Source organism: Enhydra lutris, unplaced genomic scaffold (assembly GCF_002288905.1).
Source record: "Enhydra lutris kenyoni isolate GAN:26980312 unplaced genomic scaffold, ASM228890v2 scaffoldscaffold46, whole genome shotgun sequence".
NCBI lineage: Eukaryota > Metazoa > Chordata > Mammalia > Carnivora > Mustelidae > Enhydra > Enhydra lutris.
The window spans coordinates 14,395,626-14,416,350 of NW_019154130.1; the positions used below are offsets into that span (position 1 = coordinate 14,395,626).

The 20,725-nt window shown below is 45.0% G+C and overlaps 1 protein-coding gene across 1 annotated transcript in view; it reads right to left on the bottom strand.

The window, feature by feature from the left end:
* LOC111156397 (citron rho-interacting serine/threonine kinase) overlaps window positions 1-20,725 on the bottom strand; it is a 219,270-nt gene that overhangs the window by 74,396 nt on the left and 124,149 nt on the right. The window contains 2 exon segments of the mRNA XM_022517252.1: window positions 12,685-12,825; window positions 19,802-19,906. Coding sequence (XP_022372960.1) covers window positions 12,685-12,825; window positions 19,802-19,906 — 246 coding nt within the window.

The window sequence follows — 20,725 nt, forward strand, 5'->3', positions numbered from 1 at the left end:
GACCAGGAACTTTGCAGAGTACTCCCTTATTCCCCAAACATACACTCGTTAAGCTAGTATTCCCTTGATTCTTACTAAGATCAGCCGGGAGTTCTACCCCAAAAACAGCCTTCTGAGAGGCGGCTTGGCTACCTTCATTAGTTTATGCTGACATTCTGTTGCTTTCCGCTTGAACTCTTCAGCAGCGAGCCGAGACTCTCTCAACTCCGATTCATAGAGATCACTCCGTCTCCTTGCCGAAACAAGGTCCTCTTCCAACTGATTCATCATCAACCTCATTTCTTCCACTTGAGCCTGGTACTCCTAAAGAGCAGGCAAGGGAAGAAAGGCAAACTTTAGAACTCCTAAAAAAAAAAAAAGGCAAGCAGTGAAGACAGAAGACCATGGACCATGGGAAGGAAGACGCACGTTGAAGACAGATTGGCAGGGCGTGGTCCTAAAGAAGAGATGGATCAAAATGGGCAGAAGGGAGAGGTGTAGGGAGGGCGAGGAGGGAGATAAGTATATTAAGTCTTTAAAGTAACTTAATGTAGGTAGGGGCACCTGGTTGGTTCTGTCGGTTGAGTGTCCGACTCTTGGTTTCAGCTCAGGTTATCATCTCAGGGTCGTGAGATCGAGTCCTACGTAGGGCTCCACACTCAGCATGGAGTCTGCTTGGGATTCTCTCTCTTTCTCTCCCTCACCCTCTACCCCTCCCCTCACGTGCTCTCTCGCTCTCTCAAATAAATCAATAAAAATCTTTAAACTGTTTTAATGTAGATTATGTATCATTAGTGACACCATTTGGAACATGTGTACCTGTATCTAATAACAGCCTTTGAGCAAATAATACCACACAAGCAGCACAGAACCTGAAGGCGTTTGCAACCCAGGAGAGCTTGAAAGGGATGTTCTTTAAACAACCAGGATAAACTGCTTACATGTAGCTTTCTTCCAAGGGTAATCATTTATATAGATTTGTCCTTTAGAAGTCATGTGCTCCTAACACAATTAGACATGGTACTAGTTTTAAAATTAACCTTTCAGATGGCGCAAGGGGGTAATTGGAAATCTCGGTGGAAAGAATCTTGGAAGGTGAAACTCATCATGTCGGTTTCTGACCATTAACTTCTCTGGGACCAAAACTGAATGATGGACTTAACATTGCTCTTGAATGCAAGTCACCCTGAAATTTGGAAGAGTCAGAAATGCTGGCTCTGGTCAAAATAACTTGTGAGCAAAACTCCAGAGAAAGAATTATCTTGTTCCTTCGAGCAAACCTTTAAAGTGATCCAAACAGCCTGACCTTTTCCAAAATGAATTTCTAAAATCAAAACAGAACATTTGAATCGGTTTTTCAAAATTGGATTTACCAAGAGAAATGATTCTGAAAACTTTGGGGCAAAGTATAAAAATATTCTGTTAGCAAAATCAAAAGCATATGCATATGGGGATTCTGAATGAACATGTATCCAATCCAAGGTGACTCAGGGTCGGGGGAAGGACTTAAAATGAAAAGAATAAAGAATTGAGTCAAGACCATCTTTGATATTCACAATATACAGTGAAAATCTCTAAGATCTGTTCTCCCAGGAAATCATTGAAGAGGTATCAATTAAGCAAGGACATGTTTTTAACCGGTAAAAATAATAATAGATTTTTTAAATAATAGGATCTAAAGCAAACCTTTCATCCAACTATAGCAGGCAATCCCCTCAGGAGCACACTAAAGCGGAGGTAATGTTCTTAAAGAAAACTGGATAGTTTTCATGCAAGCACACCTCTCTGTGTAATTGGGAGATGAAAATAATGAGCCCTGAGTGCAGCACGGTCTCATTTCGCTGTGCCCACCCATAAGCATACTATTATTGAAGGTCAGTCCCAGAAGTAGTGGGGCACCAGGCTTTCGTGGAGTGCACACAAAGTGGCTGATACTGGGTTCCAGAACCAAAGGTCTTCACAACCTGCTTACAGTTATCTGAACTGAGAGAGTGGAACATGAGCTGGGTTATGTGAAATGACGCATCCTTTACTTGAATCCTTTACTTTCTGGTCCTTTTGGCCAGGGTTGGATTATGACTTTTGTGGCTCTGGACACTGTGCCTCCCTGGATCCCCTCCTCCATTTAAAAAAAAAAAAAAAGGCATTAAAAATCATATTTTATGGGGCGCCTGGGTGGCTCAGTCCATTAAGCGTCTGCATTCGGCTCAGGTCATGATCCCAGGGTCCTGGGATCGTGCCCTACATCAGGCTCCCTGCTCAGTGGGGAGTCTGCTGCTCCCTCTGCCCCACCCCCTGCTCATGCTCATGCTCTCTCAAATAAATAAAATCTTTTTAAAAAAATTATATTTTACAATGGCATTCATATAGAGACAAAAACATGAGTATTATCTGCGAAAACAGTTTCTTTGACCTAAAAGCTCACTGTTTTTCTTCTCACTAAAAACAAGAACAAAAACCGTGTAAGCCTTTTATGGGTGCCTTAAAGTACTGCTGGCTTGCTCACAGGAACAAACCCTAAGCTCTAGAGGAAGCAAAGAGCTGAGAGAAAATCTTGGGCATCTTTTACCCTCAAGCTCCTTTTTCTGTCTGGAATTTCTGTCGGCAAGAGGGGTAGGTGATTTTTGTGTTTTGTCAAGAGCAAGGACAGAGTGTTGTTCTTTCCCCTCCACGTTTCCCTTTCCTGAGCTGTCGGCGCCCACGGGGAGGAAGGCCAGAATCAAACAATATCTCTATCAGCCATCTGAGCTCTTGGGGTGCCCAGCTTGCTACAAGCAGCAAAAGGAATTCTACCTCATCTGTTGAGTCACTGTTATAATGCTGCCTCCTTCACGGAAATCCTCTAAATCCAACAGCTGACCAAATCCCTGCTTCAGGAAGAGTCTGAGAGAAAATAACTGGGTCTGTTTCCAAGGAGAGCTGAGAGACAGCGGTCGCGTCTCGGCATGGGATGGACTGTCAGTCAGTGCTGAGTGGGATCAAGATGGGGAACCGTGGACAACTTTCAAGGTCTGCCCTAAAGTATATCTTCTGAATGGAGCCTCAGAGTTTTGTGGGAAGAAAGACATACTCTTACTCCATCAGAAATCCCAAAACGCCAACACCTTCTGCGTTACTCAAACTCCGTTTTCCTTCCTGAAGAAGGGTCAAGGTTCATCAGCAGTCCTAGTAATGGTACATGAATTGAGCAATCGCCTGAGACTCTTAGGTGTTTTTATCATGAACCAAATGCAAACACTCTTTAGGGGGTGGCTAAGCAGAAGCACAATGTTCAGAATATTAAAAAATGAATAGCTGTGCAGAAATTAGCTTTGGAGAGAAAACGTGGGGGGAATAAATGCCAACTCTGGGAGGAATCGACAAATCGCAAACCGAACTCTAGGAGTCTGCTGAGAAGCAGGAAATGCTTTTTCCTGGACTGCAGACATCCTGGTCTCCCAAAACTCACCAAAAGCCAATTTAATAAATCCGTCTTCCGATGAGAAAGAAAATCAGAAGCGGAGAAGTTTTCTGCCCCGCCCTCCGCCCCGGTGGAACTTTCAGCAGTCATTAAATCTAAAACTCCACATGTATATCAACCGTGGTATGAATCCTCAAAGACATCTCTTTGAACTCAACCACCAGCATGTACCTTTTCAAAATGTCCTGAAAATTCAGTTTCTATGGAAGTCGTGGCCACCAGCTGCTCCCTCTGGTGGCCAAATGTGGCTTTCATTTCCCCCAGGATGTCCCCAAAAGCAAATCTCCAAACACATTGAACTAATGGGAGAAAAAGAATCCTGTCCCTTGAAACTTTTAGGATGAAAACCTATGTTGATAAAAGGGGCAATGAGTCAACTGTCAGAGCAAACTTTTCAAATTCTATGTGTAACCTTCAAAAATCTCTAAGATTAATATCTGTGTCCAGAACAGATTGCCAACATTACCTTCGTGGGTTTGTTTATAATGTCTTGATCAAGCAAGAGGATAATAACTGATCAGTTTCAAATATTAAGGTGGTACACAGATTGTGCCAACAAAAACCCCAAAACACTCATTCTTTCTTTAGGGAAAAGTTAACAGATCAAATGATTTGTGGGAGTCTCCTGCATTAGCCCTCTCCCCGCTCCCTCCCCACGATGGCTAAGTCTGTGCTACTCAGGGACAAAAATGTTCATTCCCATCACTGCTTCCATTAGATGTTCTGAAATGAATGAGTTGCCTGGTAGCTGATAATTCAGCTCTCCCAATCGTTCATTGCCATCTCTTCATTAAAGTTTCTATTTACAGTTTCATCAAAGGACCAAAAAAATCCATGCTAAAAAGGAAACAATAAAGCAAAATAAAAATGAACCATCCAGAAAGAAAATCCTTATAGAAAGGAAAAAAAAAAAAAAAAAAGGAGAGAGACAGACAGACCGAGAGTAAGTAGGCTTTTTAAACATCTTGATTCTCTTTTCTGAACACTCAGGGGATGCCTTTCTGCACTCAGATTTCTCAGGTTAATTCTGATGCGGCCTTTGCCTCTCAAACACTTCTTCTCTCTCTCTATCCAAGTTAAACTATGAAACATCCTGGCTTCAGGGCGCCTGGGTGGCTCAGTAGGTTAAGTCTCTGCCTTCGGCTCAGGTCATGATTCCAGGGTCCTGGGACTGAGACTCCTCAAGGAGTGTGCTTCTCCCTTTCCCTCTGCTCCTCCTCTCATTCCTGCTCTCTCTCTAGCTCTCTCTCAAGCTCTCTCTCAAATAAATAAATAAAATCTTAAAAAAAAAAAAAAAAAAGAAACAAAGAAAAGAAATAACCTGGCTTCCCTCAAAAACTTAAAGTGCCCCTGAAAAGCTATAAAAATATTTTTTTTGATGGTCTAAAGCAGAGATTGGCAAACTTTTTCTGTAAAAAGCTAGATAGCAAGTAACTTCTGCTTTGTAGGCCATATGGTCTTTGTCACAACTACCCACCCTTGCCACTGTAGCATGACAAGCAGCCATGGACACTACATAAATGAATGGGCATGGCCGTGTTCCAATCAAACTTTATTTATGGATGCTGGAATTTGAATTCCATATAATTTTCACATGTCATGAAATATTCTTCTTCGCTTTTTTTCCCCCAACCAGTTAAAAATGCAAAAGCCATTCTTAGCTCGTGGCCATGGAAAACAGGGGGTGAGCCAGATTCGCCCCATGGGCCACAGTTTGGCCACTTTTGTTCTAAAGCTACACCTTTAATTGAAAAGAGTGGCCATGATGGGCTGCAGACTTCAAAAGGAGCTAGAACAAGCGCTCCACCATTTATATAAACCGTGGAGCATCCACAGTTTCCAAATGACCTACATAGCTCTCTCTCCGCCCCCACCCTCCTTCCCTCCCCCTGCCCCTCCCGAAACACACCTCCCCTGGAATTAGAGGTCCGAGGTGCCGCCCCGTGGCCCAGCAGCCATCATACCTGCTCTTTGATTTCCTGGAGCTTCCGGCTCTGCTCTCGGATATCATGGAGAAGCTGCAGTGCTTTGTCATCCTCCTGGGACACCTCCATCCGTGCTTGCTCCAAACTTCGCTTTAAGCTCTGAGGAAAGCAAAAATTTTAATAGGGGTGCCCTGTGGTTCCTGCTCGGTTTGAAAAGATTCATTAAGGGAGCTTGCAAGCTGCTCCGCAGACACCAAGACGCTTTCAGGTGACGGAGCAAAGTTGACAACTTCCAGTTGGTTGCTGGCTCCGGCTTTTTTCATCCTGTAAAACCCCTCGGGTTCAAGAAACATCATCTCAACTTTTGTGTTCTCTCGGGTCCGGCCTGAAACTGCAAACCAGCATCACAACCTGCCTCCTCCCTCTGTCTACCTCTCCTGGCAGATACTTACTTGTGTGCCTGGGACTGAAAACCAGCAGGATCCCTTAGCCTTTCGCTAAACCACCACTGGGAGGGCTACGAAGACTTTTCTGGAATATCGGGGATTAGAGGACTCCCCGGTATAGATTCCTCTTTCAAAGCAGCAATGACTTCCTTCTCGCCTAATTGCCATTTAAGACCCCAAGGAGTCTCATTCCACCTCCTGGCTTACGTTTTCTGGACACCTTTCATCCATAAGGTTCCCTCAACGCTTCAGTGGCACTGAAATACAGATCTGAAACACATATCTGAATAACTTCACCCACCACTGAAAGCAGCCAAATCTGGAATGGAAACATAGCAGTTATTCTTAATCAGCCACGTTCTATAGATTTCCTCTCCCTTGTGAAAAAAACTGGAAAAATGTGTGATTCAACTTCTTAAGACTGTTTAATTGGCCACATTAAAAAAACACCTGAATGAAAAATTTAACGAGACAATGGAGAAGACAGTCTACTCTTGTGAGGGAAAGGAAAAAACAAAACAAAACAAAACCAAAAAAAGTCATATGGTAAATAATGAGCGAGGGCCTAGGTTTTTGTTTTTTGGGTTTGTTTTTTTTTTTCCTTTTGTTTTTTACAGGCTGAGTTTTCTCGTTGCTGCACTGGTTCTAAGCAATGGAAGAGATCTCAGGCAGATTCAAAATACATGTTCCTGTGCTCATTTAGGAGTCGGGCTCTTGAGGCTGCGGGTGGTGGACGGGATACAGGCCAGAGAGGCTGGGATGAGAGGCGCTCGGCCCCTTGGCCGCTCACCGCAGTGACGTTGAGGTCCGCGTCCAGGCTCCGCAGCCTACCTGGACTGCTGGAGCCCAGTCCTCACTGTTCTGGGACCTCCCGCCTGGTCCTGGCTAACCTGCCAATCACACAGCTTGCCTTGGAACACTCCCTCCCTCTCTCTCTCTCTGTCTCTACACTCTGCCATCGGCTGTGATGTGCCTCATGAAGCCGTCACGAAACAGGATGAGACACACACAACAGCAAGGCCGCCTCCAAGGAAAGGGGGCTTTGGGGAAGGCTCACACTGCATTCTGTGATGTAGGTGGCAAGGTCCTGCTCCAGGAGGGATCTCTGAGTCTCAGAGGCCTTCAGCTCCACCTCCTTCTGACTAAGAACAGCCTCCACCTCTGACACTCTCCGATGTAACCGGGTCATTTCCTGCTCCATCTGAAACAGACACATCGACAGGTTAAAAGGGCCCGTGGAGGTCCGTTAGGAGCAATCAAATCTCAAGCAGCCTCCGAAACCACCTGGTGGCTTGGGCTGGCACTAATGCGCCAAAGGTTGGGAAGGAAATACCATTGCTTCTTCGCCCAGGGGGGTGCACAGTTCTTCGTAAGGACAGTCACCAATGCTAAGTCACTCCTCTCATCCAAGACTCGGTTCACACTTGGTCACTTCTCTAGCCCAGTGAGCAAGGAAGCCACAATCACCATTTTTCACCTGTATGCTTTTTGGGTTTGGTTGGGTTTTTGGCACGCGTCACTTTAATTTTATCCCAAATCCATCTTGATCCCCCCCATCTCCTTGCAAAGATCTAGAGGACCAATCCCGGACAGGGCAAGGAGATATGTATTCGTCTGCACTCTTAGAGGAGTCCCAGGCAAGGAGTGGGTTTTAGGAGCTTCCAGAGAGCTGCCCTGGGGCAGGAACAGTGAGCGTTAAGAGACGTTGAGCATAGTCAACACAGTGGCCGCAGTTACATAAGCAGGAGGCTTAAAGGACTAAGAAGAGAGACTTCGCATCACTCAAAGCAGATGGGAGGCATCGCGGCCACAGGTGAGGACCCACGCCACCTGCCGGAAGAAGCAGACATCGGGCTGGGTCATGCTGAGGAACGGGCCGTTCTAAATCCAGGGCCTCCTCTGGTTAAGATTTAAAGGATTGACGGCAACGTCAAGGCCTGAATTCATCTCCCTCTGAGCTGCTGGAGGCGAGACTTCAGCGAGGGAGGTAGCGCCTCGCCCGCTCGGTATGGATCAGGTGGCTCAGTGCCAGCAGCGGCCCTGGGCGGCTCCCTTGGTGTACATTGACGGGAGGATCCTGGAGCAAGGAGGGAGGCCGGCTGCGGAAATAAATACCTTGTGACACTTGTCCTGGGAGTCTTGCAGCTCTTTGCTTTTGATGAGAAGTTTCTTTTCCATGGAGCTAGTCTTGGCAGGGGAGTCCAGATTTGACACGACAGACCTAGATAAGAAGAAAGCCAGCGTCAAGGCGGCCAGCCGGTGGTTCGGAAAAGCTGCTTTCAGAACCTGCAGCAGAGATAAAGGACCTGCCAGGGTTCTGCAGCCGTCCACAGAGCTGGTTCGAGAAGCTTCTGATGACCTCAAGGCCACGAGGCAGAGAGGCGGACGGAAGCAAGAACGCTGGCTGACCTGGGTATAAACTCAGTCGCCGTGGACCTGAGGCAACGCTTCAACCTCTCCAGGCCCTGGTTGCCGTATCTGTGAGATGGGACAATGAAGGGACCTCTCACAGAGGGGAGCGTGAGCATTAAATGCACGGCGTTGTGCCTACCTGGCTTCTTTCACCTACTCACAGAACAGATACGCACTGTGCCCCTGCTCTGTTCCAGCTACTAGAACAGCTATGAACAAGACAGCCAGGGCCCCGGCACTCCCGGAGCAGAGCGCAGACAGCATGCATCGGGTAACCCACAAACAAAAAGTTACAGATGATGCCGAAGAAGGACGCAGGGGGCTATGGTGTGAGAGAAGGGAATGGGTCAGGGACTTGGTCTAAGCAAGGGTCACCAGGAAGGGCCTCTCTGAGTGGTGACATCTGAGCTGGGACCTGAAGGATAAGAAGGTGCTAGCCATCCAAGTTCTGGAAGGAAACATGCTCCAGGGAAGGGGACTAAGATGCAAAGGCCCTGAGGCAAGAGTGAGCTTACACAGCAAGTGCCTAACAAACATCATCAGTAACAATACTGATCAAATTACTGGTTCTTCTAGCCCCAAGCTAGCCAATTTGCTTCTGTTCCGTTCTATAAAAACAGCTAAAGCAGGTGGCTGGGTGGCTCAGTCCGTTAAGTGTCTGCCTTCAGCTCACATCATGATCTTAGGGTCCTGGGATAGAGCCCCACATCAGGCTCCCTGCTCTGCAGGGAGTCTGCTTCTCCCTCTCCCAACTTGTGTTCTCGCTCGTTCTGCTCTCTCTCAAATAAAAAATTAAAAAAAAAAAAAAAAAAAAGACCAAAAACCCCAGCTAATGCTTATTATGGTGAGCCAAGTAAGTCCCCCACCCCCAACTTGTCTGTGTCCTGATCCCCGGAACCTGTGAATCCATTACTTGGCATTGAGTCAAGGGACTCAAAAGGGACTTTGCAGAGGGGCTAAGGTAAGAGTTCCGAGATGGGGAGATTATCTTGGATTTCTGGGCAGATGTGATGTTATCACAAGGGTCCTTCAGAGACAAAAGTAGAGGAGGGAAGGCAGTGTGACAGCAGAAGTCAGGTCAGGGTCAGAGAGAGAGAGAGAGAGTCAAAGATGCCACGCTGCTAGCTTTGAAGGCGGAGGAAGGGGCCCGGAACCAAAGAATCTGGGCAGCCTCTAGAAGCTGGGAAAGGTAAGGAAACCCGATTCTCTCCTAGAGGCTCCACAGAGCACAGCCCTGTCTACATCCTGGTTTCAGCCCAGAAAAACCCATCTTGGATTCCTGGCATCCAAAACTCCAAGGTGATATAGTTCATGCTGTTTTAAGCCACTTATTTGAGGCAACGTGTTACAGCAGCAATAAGAGACTGGTACGCTTCCTAAGCACGGACTACACACAGGGCTCCGGCCTGAAGCTAGCTGGGTCTTAACTCTTTATCCTCTATCATTCTATGAGGCAAGCTGCCAAGTTGCAAATGATCTCTGCTGGTCTCTACGGAGAGCTGGAGGTCAGGACTGACAGGCGCACCTGACAGAGTGCCCAGGATGGCATCATGAAAAGAATGCAGCATGGCCTCCCGAGAGGGAGCTAGAAGGAGGCCCTCTCCACAGAAAGGAGGCACTTACCCAAACATGTATATGTCACTCACACACTCTGCCTCGTCCCGAGAAGCAGTGAGTTATGGGTGGAGAGGACACCTCTCACTCAGGGCAGCTGCCCTCAGGGATTGGCACCCTGGGTATGAACCCTGGGGTGGGTGAAGGGTAAGGGGAGAGGAATAGCCAGCAGAGGTTCTTGGGCTCAGAGGGACATGTGACAGAGCCCACCACCGCCCCACGTGCCCATCTTTGTTGCCTTGGTAACAGGGTTGCGAGAGCCAGTCATCGGTGAGCACTCACTTCTTACCAGAGAGTGAAATTCTGCTTTCTGATGCCCCAAACTACTTCCTGGCCTACATGAGGTCTGTTCCCTGCAACAACTTAGCCCTCTCTCCCTGGCCCAGTGGCAAGGGCTGGCACGGCAGGGCTGGCCGGCTGGCTGTACCCCAGTGACGGCTCCCTACATCCACGCTGCAGTGGACACCCAGAGGCATGCTGCTCTGTTCAAAATCTGACTCTGCCACTTAGGGAGCCTCAGTCTCCTCATCTGTGAAATGGAGATAATTCTCAACCTACTTCAAAGAGTTCTTGTGAGGGTTAAATGAGATCAGCCGGATATCACCCTTGGCACAGCGCCTGGCACATTACAAGGGCTCAATAAATGTCAACCATGGCTACCGTCGTTGTCATTTCTATCATCACAACCCATGCAACAGTGTAAATAAATACCACATGCCTCGCAGGCCTAGAACAGTTGTTTGAAATAGTAAAACTCGGGGGGGCTGAAAGTATTCCATGCTATTATTCACATTAAAACAAATGTTGATTGTTCACAGAAAAAAATGGGCAACAAGGATTGAAATCCAGAAACAAATTTTTTGACAGCACTTTGGGCAAAGAATTTTAATCTAGTTCTAGAGCTCTCACTAGCCTATTTTCTATCTAAAATCTGGCCAAAACCCACACACATGCACACTTTTTCTTTTTAATCTGAAATGAAATGCGTTGCTTGGCATGACCTTGGGCTGCCTTTGCTACTTCCTATATACCTCACTTCTCTGTGTTGAGTAGGCTAGAGAAGGAGACCCAAACCCCCCAAGGAGGGAGGGATGATCCACACACGGGGTCCCCGGTCCTTTAGTAATCAGGAGACACCCACATGTCACTAAGTTACCCCCTGACCTGGGTCAGCGACGATAGCAGAGGCCATTGCTCTTTGCGCCTGAATACAGCCCCTTCTAGAAGAACGATTATAGGGGGTGCTTGATGTTGGGGTGGGAAGTGGCCCCAAAACTTGACAACAAATGGAGGACAGGATCCAGCAGTATTTACTTTTTAAAGTGCATTGCTGTAGGTATAAAAGCTGATTGCTTATTCAAAAAAAAAAAAAAACAAAAAAACAAAAAAAAGCGTTTCTAGGTCACTCATTATTGAGGCCCAGAATCAAGGGGATATGTGCCCCCCACCCACCAGCACTCATGGGAGACCATCAGACAGCTCTCCTCGCCTCCTGAGATCCAGGTCCCTCTTTTTATTTTGATAGCTATTTTGATGCTTGACAAATGTTCAGTGTTTAGAGGTTCTAAGCACAGCAATTAAGAGCTCTTCAGAATAAAGGTGCTAAAGGAATCTCTCTCTCTCTCTCTCTCTCTTTTAGAATAAATAAAAATCACACCTAAAAAAAAAAGCTATGGTAAGAATGCTGGTACTGAACCCAGACTGCACCTAAGGCTGGAGGAATGGAGTAGGAGTAAAGGTCCTGGAACTTCCCTGGTCTTCAACTGGGCTGCGCATTAGAATCGCCTGGGAAGATTTTATAAAATACTGATGTAAGGCAGTGAAAATATTCCATGGGATACTATGATGGTGGGTCCAGGTCCTTACACATTTGTCCAAACCCATAACACAACACTAACAGTGAGCTCTAAGGTCAACTGTGGGATGATGACGTGTGCCTATAGGTTCAGGAACTATAATGAGAATACCCTCTTGGTGGGAGATGTTGATGACCAAACCCATAATAAACACAACACTAACAGTGAGCTCTAAGGTCAACTGTGGGATGATGACGTGTGCCTATAGGTTCAGGAACTATAATGAGAATACCCTCTTGGTGGGAGATGTTGATGAGAACCTGCTTCTCCCTCTGCCTCTGCCTGCCATTCTGTCTGCCTGTGCTCGCTCTCTCTCCCTCTCTCTCTCTCTGACAAATAAATAAATAAATAAATCTTTAAAAAATAAATAAATAAATAAATAAATTTGGTACTTTAGGGGCACCTGGGTGGCTCAGTGGGTTAAGCCTCTGCCTTTAGCTCAGGTCATGATCTCGGGGTCCTGGGATCAAGCCCCACTTCGGGCTCTCTGCTCAGTGGGGAGCCTGCTTCCCGCCCCCCACTCCACTCTCTGCCTGCCCCTCTGCCTACTTGTGATCTCTCTCTCTGTCAAATAAATAAACTAAAACTTAAAAAATTAAAAAATTAAAAATAAATAAATTTGGTACTTTAAGAAAATAAAAAAACTAAGTCATGAGGGTACTAGCTTATGAAAATTCAACACAGACCGCACTGGGCCAATATTTACTTACTCACTCCTTTTCTTATGGCCAAAAACAAAACTAAAAAAAGGACTGATCGATGGATACGCATACGGGGGGAAAAAAAAAGTCAGGGGTAAATATTAGAATCTCAGAGCTGATCATTACAGGTATGTTCTAACTTCTCTGAAGGTTTGGAAATTTTCATAATGAAATATGGGGGAAACACACAGTATAAAGAGATCACTCTCATCATTTCACCAGATGGCTTTCAGCCATGACGCTCTGCATCCGCAGGCAATTTCTAAGTAAATTCCCTCTGCCGGTTCTCACCTGAATGTTTTCTAGCTGGTATTCCAGATCGCTCCTTTCCGTCTTCAGCAGATCCGCCCGGTCCAGAGCTTCTTGCAGCCCTTGAGTCAGACGGAAGATGTGGTTCTTCTGCATGTCCATCTGCTGCTGTAATTTGGCTTGCTAGTGGGGGGAAAGGCCAGAGTCTCGATACCACGGACAATACAACTCGTGCCCCCACTGTTCTTGTCACCAAACTAATCGCAGGCGTGGCGCCAAATTTCGGCTTCTGAAATCCTCTCGTTCCAGAATTACCGACTGTCTTCTGTCCCCGACAGACGCGTGGCATAATTAAAAAGAATATGCCCAGAAATCTTGGATGGCCAGCAAGTCACAGGATCCCCACTGTAAGAGGAAGACCAGGCCGCCATGTCCGCCTTTCCATTCCGTTACAGTTAAGGACACTTGGCCCATCTGAGTTGACATCGAAGATGCTGTGAATTACTGCCATGACAGCTAAGCTCCAATCTGCCTTAGCTTTGCTTTGTAAGGTCTCAGATGCTATTGTGAGAGATCGCTTTGTTCAGGTAGTGTGGATGCGCAAAGGGGAATCATGTCACCTCTCACTTTAAGGAGTACCTCCTCAGGGTGAGGGACCCCCAACCAGGACACAAATAGCCACAATCATAGGAGACGCTTCTGCAGTATGGGGAGGAAGGAAGAGGAAGAGCCCAGATTCAGCACAAGAATCAGTAAAAACCCAGGGGGCCAGTGGAGGCGGGGGGGGGGGGGGGGATCACTTTAGTGTTTTGGAAATAGTTCTGTGCTGAAAATCTCTCCGATTTTTATAATGGAAGTCAACCAGAAAATAAGGCAGGCTATAAAGATGCTGGTTTTATGGCTCTCTTTCCTAAAATGCTTCTGTTTCTAAAAAAGCAGGAGAGAGCAGCTACCCTGAAGAGACACCACCTGATGTCATCTGACCCCAGGGTGACAATCCAACTGCCATGTAGGCGGCCCTATTACCCCCTCCCGTGATAGCCTAGAATCTCTGCAGACTCTAGGACAGAGCTCCAGAGGAGAGTAAACACGGCCATGGGCATTTTCCGACAGGCCACAGCAAATCTTCGTGTCCTCAGCCCTAGAAGGCCAAGGGCCACCAACAACCTCAAAACTTGCTGACCCTCTTCATCTCATTCGCTTCCCTCAACCTATGTTTTGTTTCTCTTTCCATCTCTACTCCTCAATGGCCCTTCTTCTTGAGGGGAAGCAGATTCCTTGAGGCATCACAGTGTGGTGGGACGAACGTAGGCTTTGGAATGCTACAGACGCTAGTATGAATGAGGACTCTAACATGTACCAGTCATAGGACCATAGGGCAGCTCATATTGGCTCTAGAAGCCTTGGTGTCTTCATCTGAAAGTGGGTATAATGACCGCCCCCCCCCCCACGACTGGGCGATGTACTGAGCACTGTGCCCAGTGTACCATAGATGCTCAAGGAATTTTAGCAGTCTCTCTCTCTTCCCTTCCCTCCATCCGGTTCAGACTCCCCTCTCCCTCCCTACCCCACTGTCTTCCCTGTGCAGACCTCCTCCACCAGCCTCCCCTCATCAGTCCTCCATAAAGCAAGAGATACTGCCATCAACTAGAGATCACCTGGCCTATATACCAACCTGGAATTTCTGACTCAAACCATAGAAACCCCTAAAATATTGGGGGGGGGAGGGGAGCAGAGAAAACAGCTAAAATTACCTCTTAAAGGGAGCTATCAGTCCCCTACAGTGCAAGTGATTTCTGCAAATTACCCTCTTTAGTTTCTTCCCACTATTTTAGAACAACATTAATTACTAGGCAGGAAGCAGAGAAACAGGAGCTGGGGACAAGAATCGGTTTGGGGACAGCCGGGCCCAAAATATTTCTCTAGAACAAATGCATCAACTGTCCGTTAGCTTTCCAAGAAACAGGCTGCTTATTTACTATAATAAAAAACAAGAGTGGCAGGTTGGTGCTCAGCGGAATATTTTTTCAAAACCATTTACCTGCTTCCCAGAGAGAAGCAAATGGGGCTATTCACGGGTCAGTGTCGGACTGAAAGAGAGCGTTAGCTCTGTGCTTTCATCTGTCCGACAGTTTCACAAGGGGGACAGGAGACTGGCAGGGTGCACGAAGGAGTTGGATACCAGGACCAGAGCACCAGACAACCCTGGTGGCTGAAAGGATGGATCAAAACCAACTAGAGAAAGTTCAAAAGGACAGTATTTTTAAAAACACTGACTGATAGGGGAGCCTGCATGGCTTCGTCGGTGGTAAAGCGTCTGCCTTCGGCTCAGGTAATGATCCCGGTGTCCTGGGATCCAGCCCGGTGTGTGTCGAGCTCCCTACTCAGTGGGGAGTCTGTTTCTCCCTCTGCCTCTGCTCCTCCCTGCCCTGCTCATGATCACTCTCAAATAAATAAAATCTTAAAAAACAAAAAACAAAAAAAAACACAAAACATTGACTGATAAACAGAATATAAAGATGTTTATTTAAAAAAAAAAACCCAAATCTATGGAACGGTTGGTGGCCATGTAACAGGTCAGTGGGTGTCAATGATGCAACAAAGGTACCCAAAGAGCCCAGGGTAATTGGCAGAGGCTTATAGAGCTTGGAATGGAACTGGAGATGTCCCACAGTACTCCATGTTGTTCAGACCATGCGGGCTTCTAGAAAGTCTCTTTGGAAAGATAAATCTACCAGAAAAGAACATTTCAAACTTGGAGGGACTTGAAATGTTTCTCTTAGGAAAGGCAGGGCAGTCTGGAGTGGGAGAGCGACTTAGATATCTAAGTGACCGTCACAGAGATAAAAGAAGTAGTTTCCTCATAGAACTGTCACATAGGAGCCAATTCATGGAAAGTACGCAGAAGGGCACCTGGCACATAGCAGTTGTTAAGGAAGCATTATTTTTTAAATTATCCATTAAGTAATTTGATCACTAATCAGCATTACTCTCTTTAATATCAGACTGCTCTATTTTCAAATGTTCCAATGAAATAGAACCAGTGGCTGAAAGTTACAAGCTTTAATTCAAAATAAGACAGGACTTCCTGAGAATTAAATTTACTGGAAAAAGTGGGTTGGAATATCCAAAAACACTGTGCACTCAGGCTGAGGTCCAGCCAGGTGCACTGGTGGGGAATGTTGGGGAAGGGATTCTCTCTGCCTTAGGTTAATTTGACCAGAATTAGCAAATGGATTTTCATCTTTGTCATGACTTCCAATGGACTGATAGTGGCTGTCAAGTGCCATGTCAAAAAAGGTTCTGAAGCCATTTTGGGCCCAAGAGGAAAGATTTAGAAGAAATGTCCATTAGCAAAATCTGCCAGGGGCAGGGATGAAGAGAACAATGGAACAAGGGCTGGGAATTTGGGTTGCATGACATAAAAAAAACTCTTCCCAATTCTGAGGCCGTGATTCTGGCCCCCTTTATAGGTCTCTGTACCTCCTGAAGAGGACACTTGGGTTAACTGAAGAAAGAAGACAAATGAGCAACTACAAAAAAGGGAAGAGAGAAAAACAAGAAACAGACTCTTTATCTATGGAGAACAAACTGATGGCTACCAGAGGGGAGGTGAGTGGGAGGATGGGAGAAATAGGGGATGGGGATTAAAGAGGACACTTATCAGATAACACACACACACACTACACTATCTCTTGATTTCAAGATGTGTTATAATCAGATGGTCTGGTAACAGAACAAGGATAGACATGTAGATGACTTTGTAAAAAGAAAATTTAACGAGGGGGGCAACTGGGTGGCTCAGTTGGTTAACCCATTGCCTTCAACCCAGGTCATGATCCCTGAGTCCTGGGATCGAGTCCCATATCGGGCTTCCCCTGCTCTGCAGGGAGCCTGCTTCTCCTCTCCCTCTGCCTCTCCCCCTGCTTGTGCTCTCTTTCTCTCTGTCAAATAAATAAATAAAATCTTAAAAAAAAAAAAAAAAGAAAGAAAGAAAATTTAACAAGGAAAAGAGTCTTTAACAAATGGTACCAGAGTAACAGGATAGTTCTATGGAAAACAGTGAACCTGTCCTCTCATACCATACATAAAAATAAACTCAGAATACATCCTAGATCTCCATATGAAAGCTAAAACTATAAAACTTCTAGGAGTACAGAGAGAAGAAAATATCTTCAACTTTAGGGTAAGCATAGATTTCTTAACTAGGACACAGAAAACAAGCCATTTTTAAAAAACTGATAAATCTGACTTCATAAAAATTAAGAACATTTGCACTTTGAAAGATACTGTTTTAAAAGACAACACAAGCTACAGACTGGGTGAAAGATTTACCATCCATATATCTGGCAAAGAGTTAGTATCAAAAAATCTTTGGGGCACCTGGGTGGCTCAGTGTGTTAAAGCCTCTGCCTTCGGCTCAGGTCCTGATCCCAGGGTCCTGGGATCGAGCCCCACATCGGGTTCTCTGCTCCACGGGGAGCCTGCTTCCCCTCCTTCTCTCTCTGCCTGCCTCTCTGCCTACTTGTGATCTCTGTCTGTCAAATAAATAAATAAAATCTTTAAATAAATAAATAAATAAATAAAAATCCTAACAACTTTACTCAGAAGTAATTACCCAAAAGATTTGAACTTACACTTCCCAAAAGACATATGAATGACAAAGACATGAAAAGATACTTATCATCTTTCATTATTAAAAAAATGCAAATTAAAACCACAATGTGATATTGTAATTGACACACTAGAAAGACTAAACAATGCCAAGCATTACAGTTTGGAACTGCTGTTGGGCGTGCAAACTGGAACAACTACTTGGTTATCAACCTATACGTGGGATCCAGCAATGCTCCTTCTAGAGGAATGAAAATATATCTACACAAAGATTTGCCCACAAGTTTTCACAGCAGATTTATGTATAATAACTAAACACTGGAAACTATTCAAAGGATCATCAACAGGGGAGCGGATAAATTATGGTATACCCATACAATGAATTACTGCTTAGTAATAAAAAGCAATGAACTTCTAGTGCATTCACCAACACAGATAAATCCCAAAAAACATGCTCAACTAAACCAAAGAATCGAAGAGCGCCTGGGTGGCTCAGTGAGTTAAGCGTCTGACTCTTGGTTTCAGCTCAGGTCATAAGCTCAGGGTCACAAAATGGAGCCCCAAGTTGGGCTCCATCTTCAATGGGGAGTCTGCTTGAGATTCTCTCTCTCCGTATCCCCCTGCCCCTACCCCACTCACACACACTCTCTCTCTAAAATAATCTTTAAAAATTAAAAAAAAAAAATAAAGAATTCAGATACAAGGAGTATATATAGTATGACTCCACTTCTAGGAAATTCTAGAAAAGAAAAGCTATCAGTAGTGACAAAAATCAAGCAGATCCGTGGGTTCCTGGGGCCAGGGTGAGAAGGTATTGACTAGAAGAGGCATAGGGAACTTTTTTGGATGATGAAAATGTTTTATATTTTCACTGTGATGATAATTAATCAGGCGTCCCCCCCTTTAAAAAAAATAAAAGTATCAAAAAAAAAAAAAAAAAAAAGAACACTCAGGTTAAGCCCTTGGTCACATGGTTATAAAAAAGTGCACAGCAGGCCCAGGGGTCCTAGCCACATCCTGAACGATAAATATCATTCTTTGTTTCATAATGGTTTCAACTGTCAGTGAAATCTGCCTCAAACTCAGTGTCAGCCAGATGTCTGTGCTCAAAACTCTATCTGCGAGGCACAGACTGGGAAGCTGGAAATGTTCTCGTGTCGTATGGAAGTGAGAAGGAGGGGACTGAATCAGGATCCCAGCCTGCTATTCCAAGATTTGTCACTGAGTCACCATGTAACCTTGGACCAAAGTGTCGAGCTGTCAGAACCAACTCTCTTTCTTCGGAAGGAAAATAGGACCAGACAACATCACTGATGATTTCTGTTCTGTTTCCAACATGTGCCTAAGTGGGGGCGTTTGTCTACTCATTCCAGATAAAAGACCATCATTCCTTACTTGACCACCAGGTAGATCTTTAAATTTTTATGACAGCGTTCTTAAGCCTGCCTTTGGTGAACTTCCCTGTGTGTATATGATTAATTTTGTTGTAAAATCTTTGTTGTGATACAATATACATAAAATTTACCATTTTAACCATTTTTAAGTGGACAGTTCCGCAGCACCAAGGACATGTTCGGTGTTAGGCAACCGTCACAGTCATCCATCTCCAGAACACTCCCAAACTCCCACCCATTTTTTTTTACAGTCTTATTCTGTAAAATATTTCATACGCACCTGCGAAATTTTCACCACACTTTTCAAAGTTAATAGCTTAGCAATATTATTTCTATCAGCAGGGTCCTTCGGGAGGCATCATATAATAAAACCTCAACTAACCAGAAAAGGTGAGCTGGTTAATTGAACTATCAGGTTCACTATGGGCTAAACAGAACATTCTTGGAGTCCTGTTTCCCATTAAATGTCTTTAGAAAATATATTTGTCCTGGTTGGTCAGTTCTAATGAACAAAGCAGAATCATTAGTGATTCAACATATAAGGGAGGGCTTTGGTTGGGAGTGCGAAGTAGTCATCAACTTAAAGAGAGACTTTCAGATTTCTGCTAAAACGTCCAGGAAATAATATAAGGGATGGGTTCAGAAGTTTTCCATTCCATGTCTCAAAGGCAGGGCCTAACTTTTTTTTAACTGAATTAAATGGATGATGAAAAGTCCTCATGACATTTAGTACATAGCATAAATCTGGCCAAGTCCCTGCCCTGTGCGTGAAGCCAATGTGCACAGATGTTTATCAGCCCGAAAAGCAAGTATACCTTAGATATTAACTCTAAAAGCACAATTTCATTCAGTATTCAGTCACCCGTATGTCTATTTAACAAACTTCCATTTGGCACATACTCATTGGTGCTCAACATTCTTTTAAGCACCACGTGAGCGGATGCAAGTGACAAAGATCTTTTGGCCTTTGTGACACGTTCTTTGAACATGGTAAATGCCTTCAAAAAAGTATTAAGTGACCACTTTACTCTTTCTTGAAAACTCAAACTTCAAAACAATGATGTCTGATCTGGATCTGATCACTTAACACAACAAATTTTCACCTTCAGAATTCTACCTGGCCGGGTTTCTCAGGTGTCACACAGACTCACCTCTTCCAGAAGCCTCTGTTTGAGCTCCCGTTCAGTCTCCAGTTTCTGCTGTAAACTGCGGGCGTTCATTTCAAGCATGGCATGTTTCTTCTCCAGGTCATTGAGCTGGGCATTTGGAAAAATTGGCCATAATATCATATTTAGGAATGCTAGATGCTGATGACTTTTGCAAATACCCACAAATTTTCAAATATAAAGAATCAGGTTCTGAAGATCAGAGTATAAATATTGTTTTCTAGGAGCGCCTGGGTGGCTCAGTCGGTTGAGCGCCCTGCCTTCGGCTCACGTCATGATCTCAGGGTCTTGGGATTGGGCCCCACATTCAACAAGGAGTCTGCTTCTCCCTCTCCCTCTGCCTCTGCCCCTCCCCCCACTCATGCGGAGTCTCACATGCCCATGCTCTCTCTCTCTCTCTCTCTCATAGATAAAATCTTTCAAAAAATAAATGAATGAATAAATAAATAAATATTGTTTTCCAAAAGTATAACACAAAGGTCCATGTCACAGGGGATAGGGTTATTTCTAAGGCATGGGTCACATGCCTTAGACAAGTTCTAAGACAAGGATGATCACTTTGACTGAAAGTAATTAAGTAATCAAATGCTGAATGCTTACTATTTGCACAGCATTACATCAGGGCTCTTGGGGATGAAAAAAAATGGACGAACTCTCTTAAGAATCTTATATAAAATCCAAAGGCAGAGAGCAGCCCATAACTAGACATGTACACAAATGAGGATTGCTTTGTCACGTAATATTTTTGATAAAAGGGGTATGGAGAAGAGAAAGTCTTCCTGAATTACCAGTTGTCTAGAAAAGATTACATCAACGTCTAGAGTGAGGTTTGTTTTTTATTTAAAGTGAGTTCTGCACCCAGCGTGGAGCCCAACTTGGGGCCTGAACTTATAACTCTGAGATCAAGAC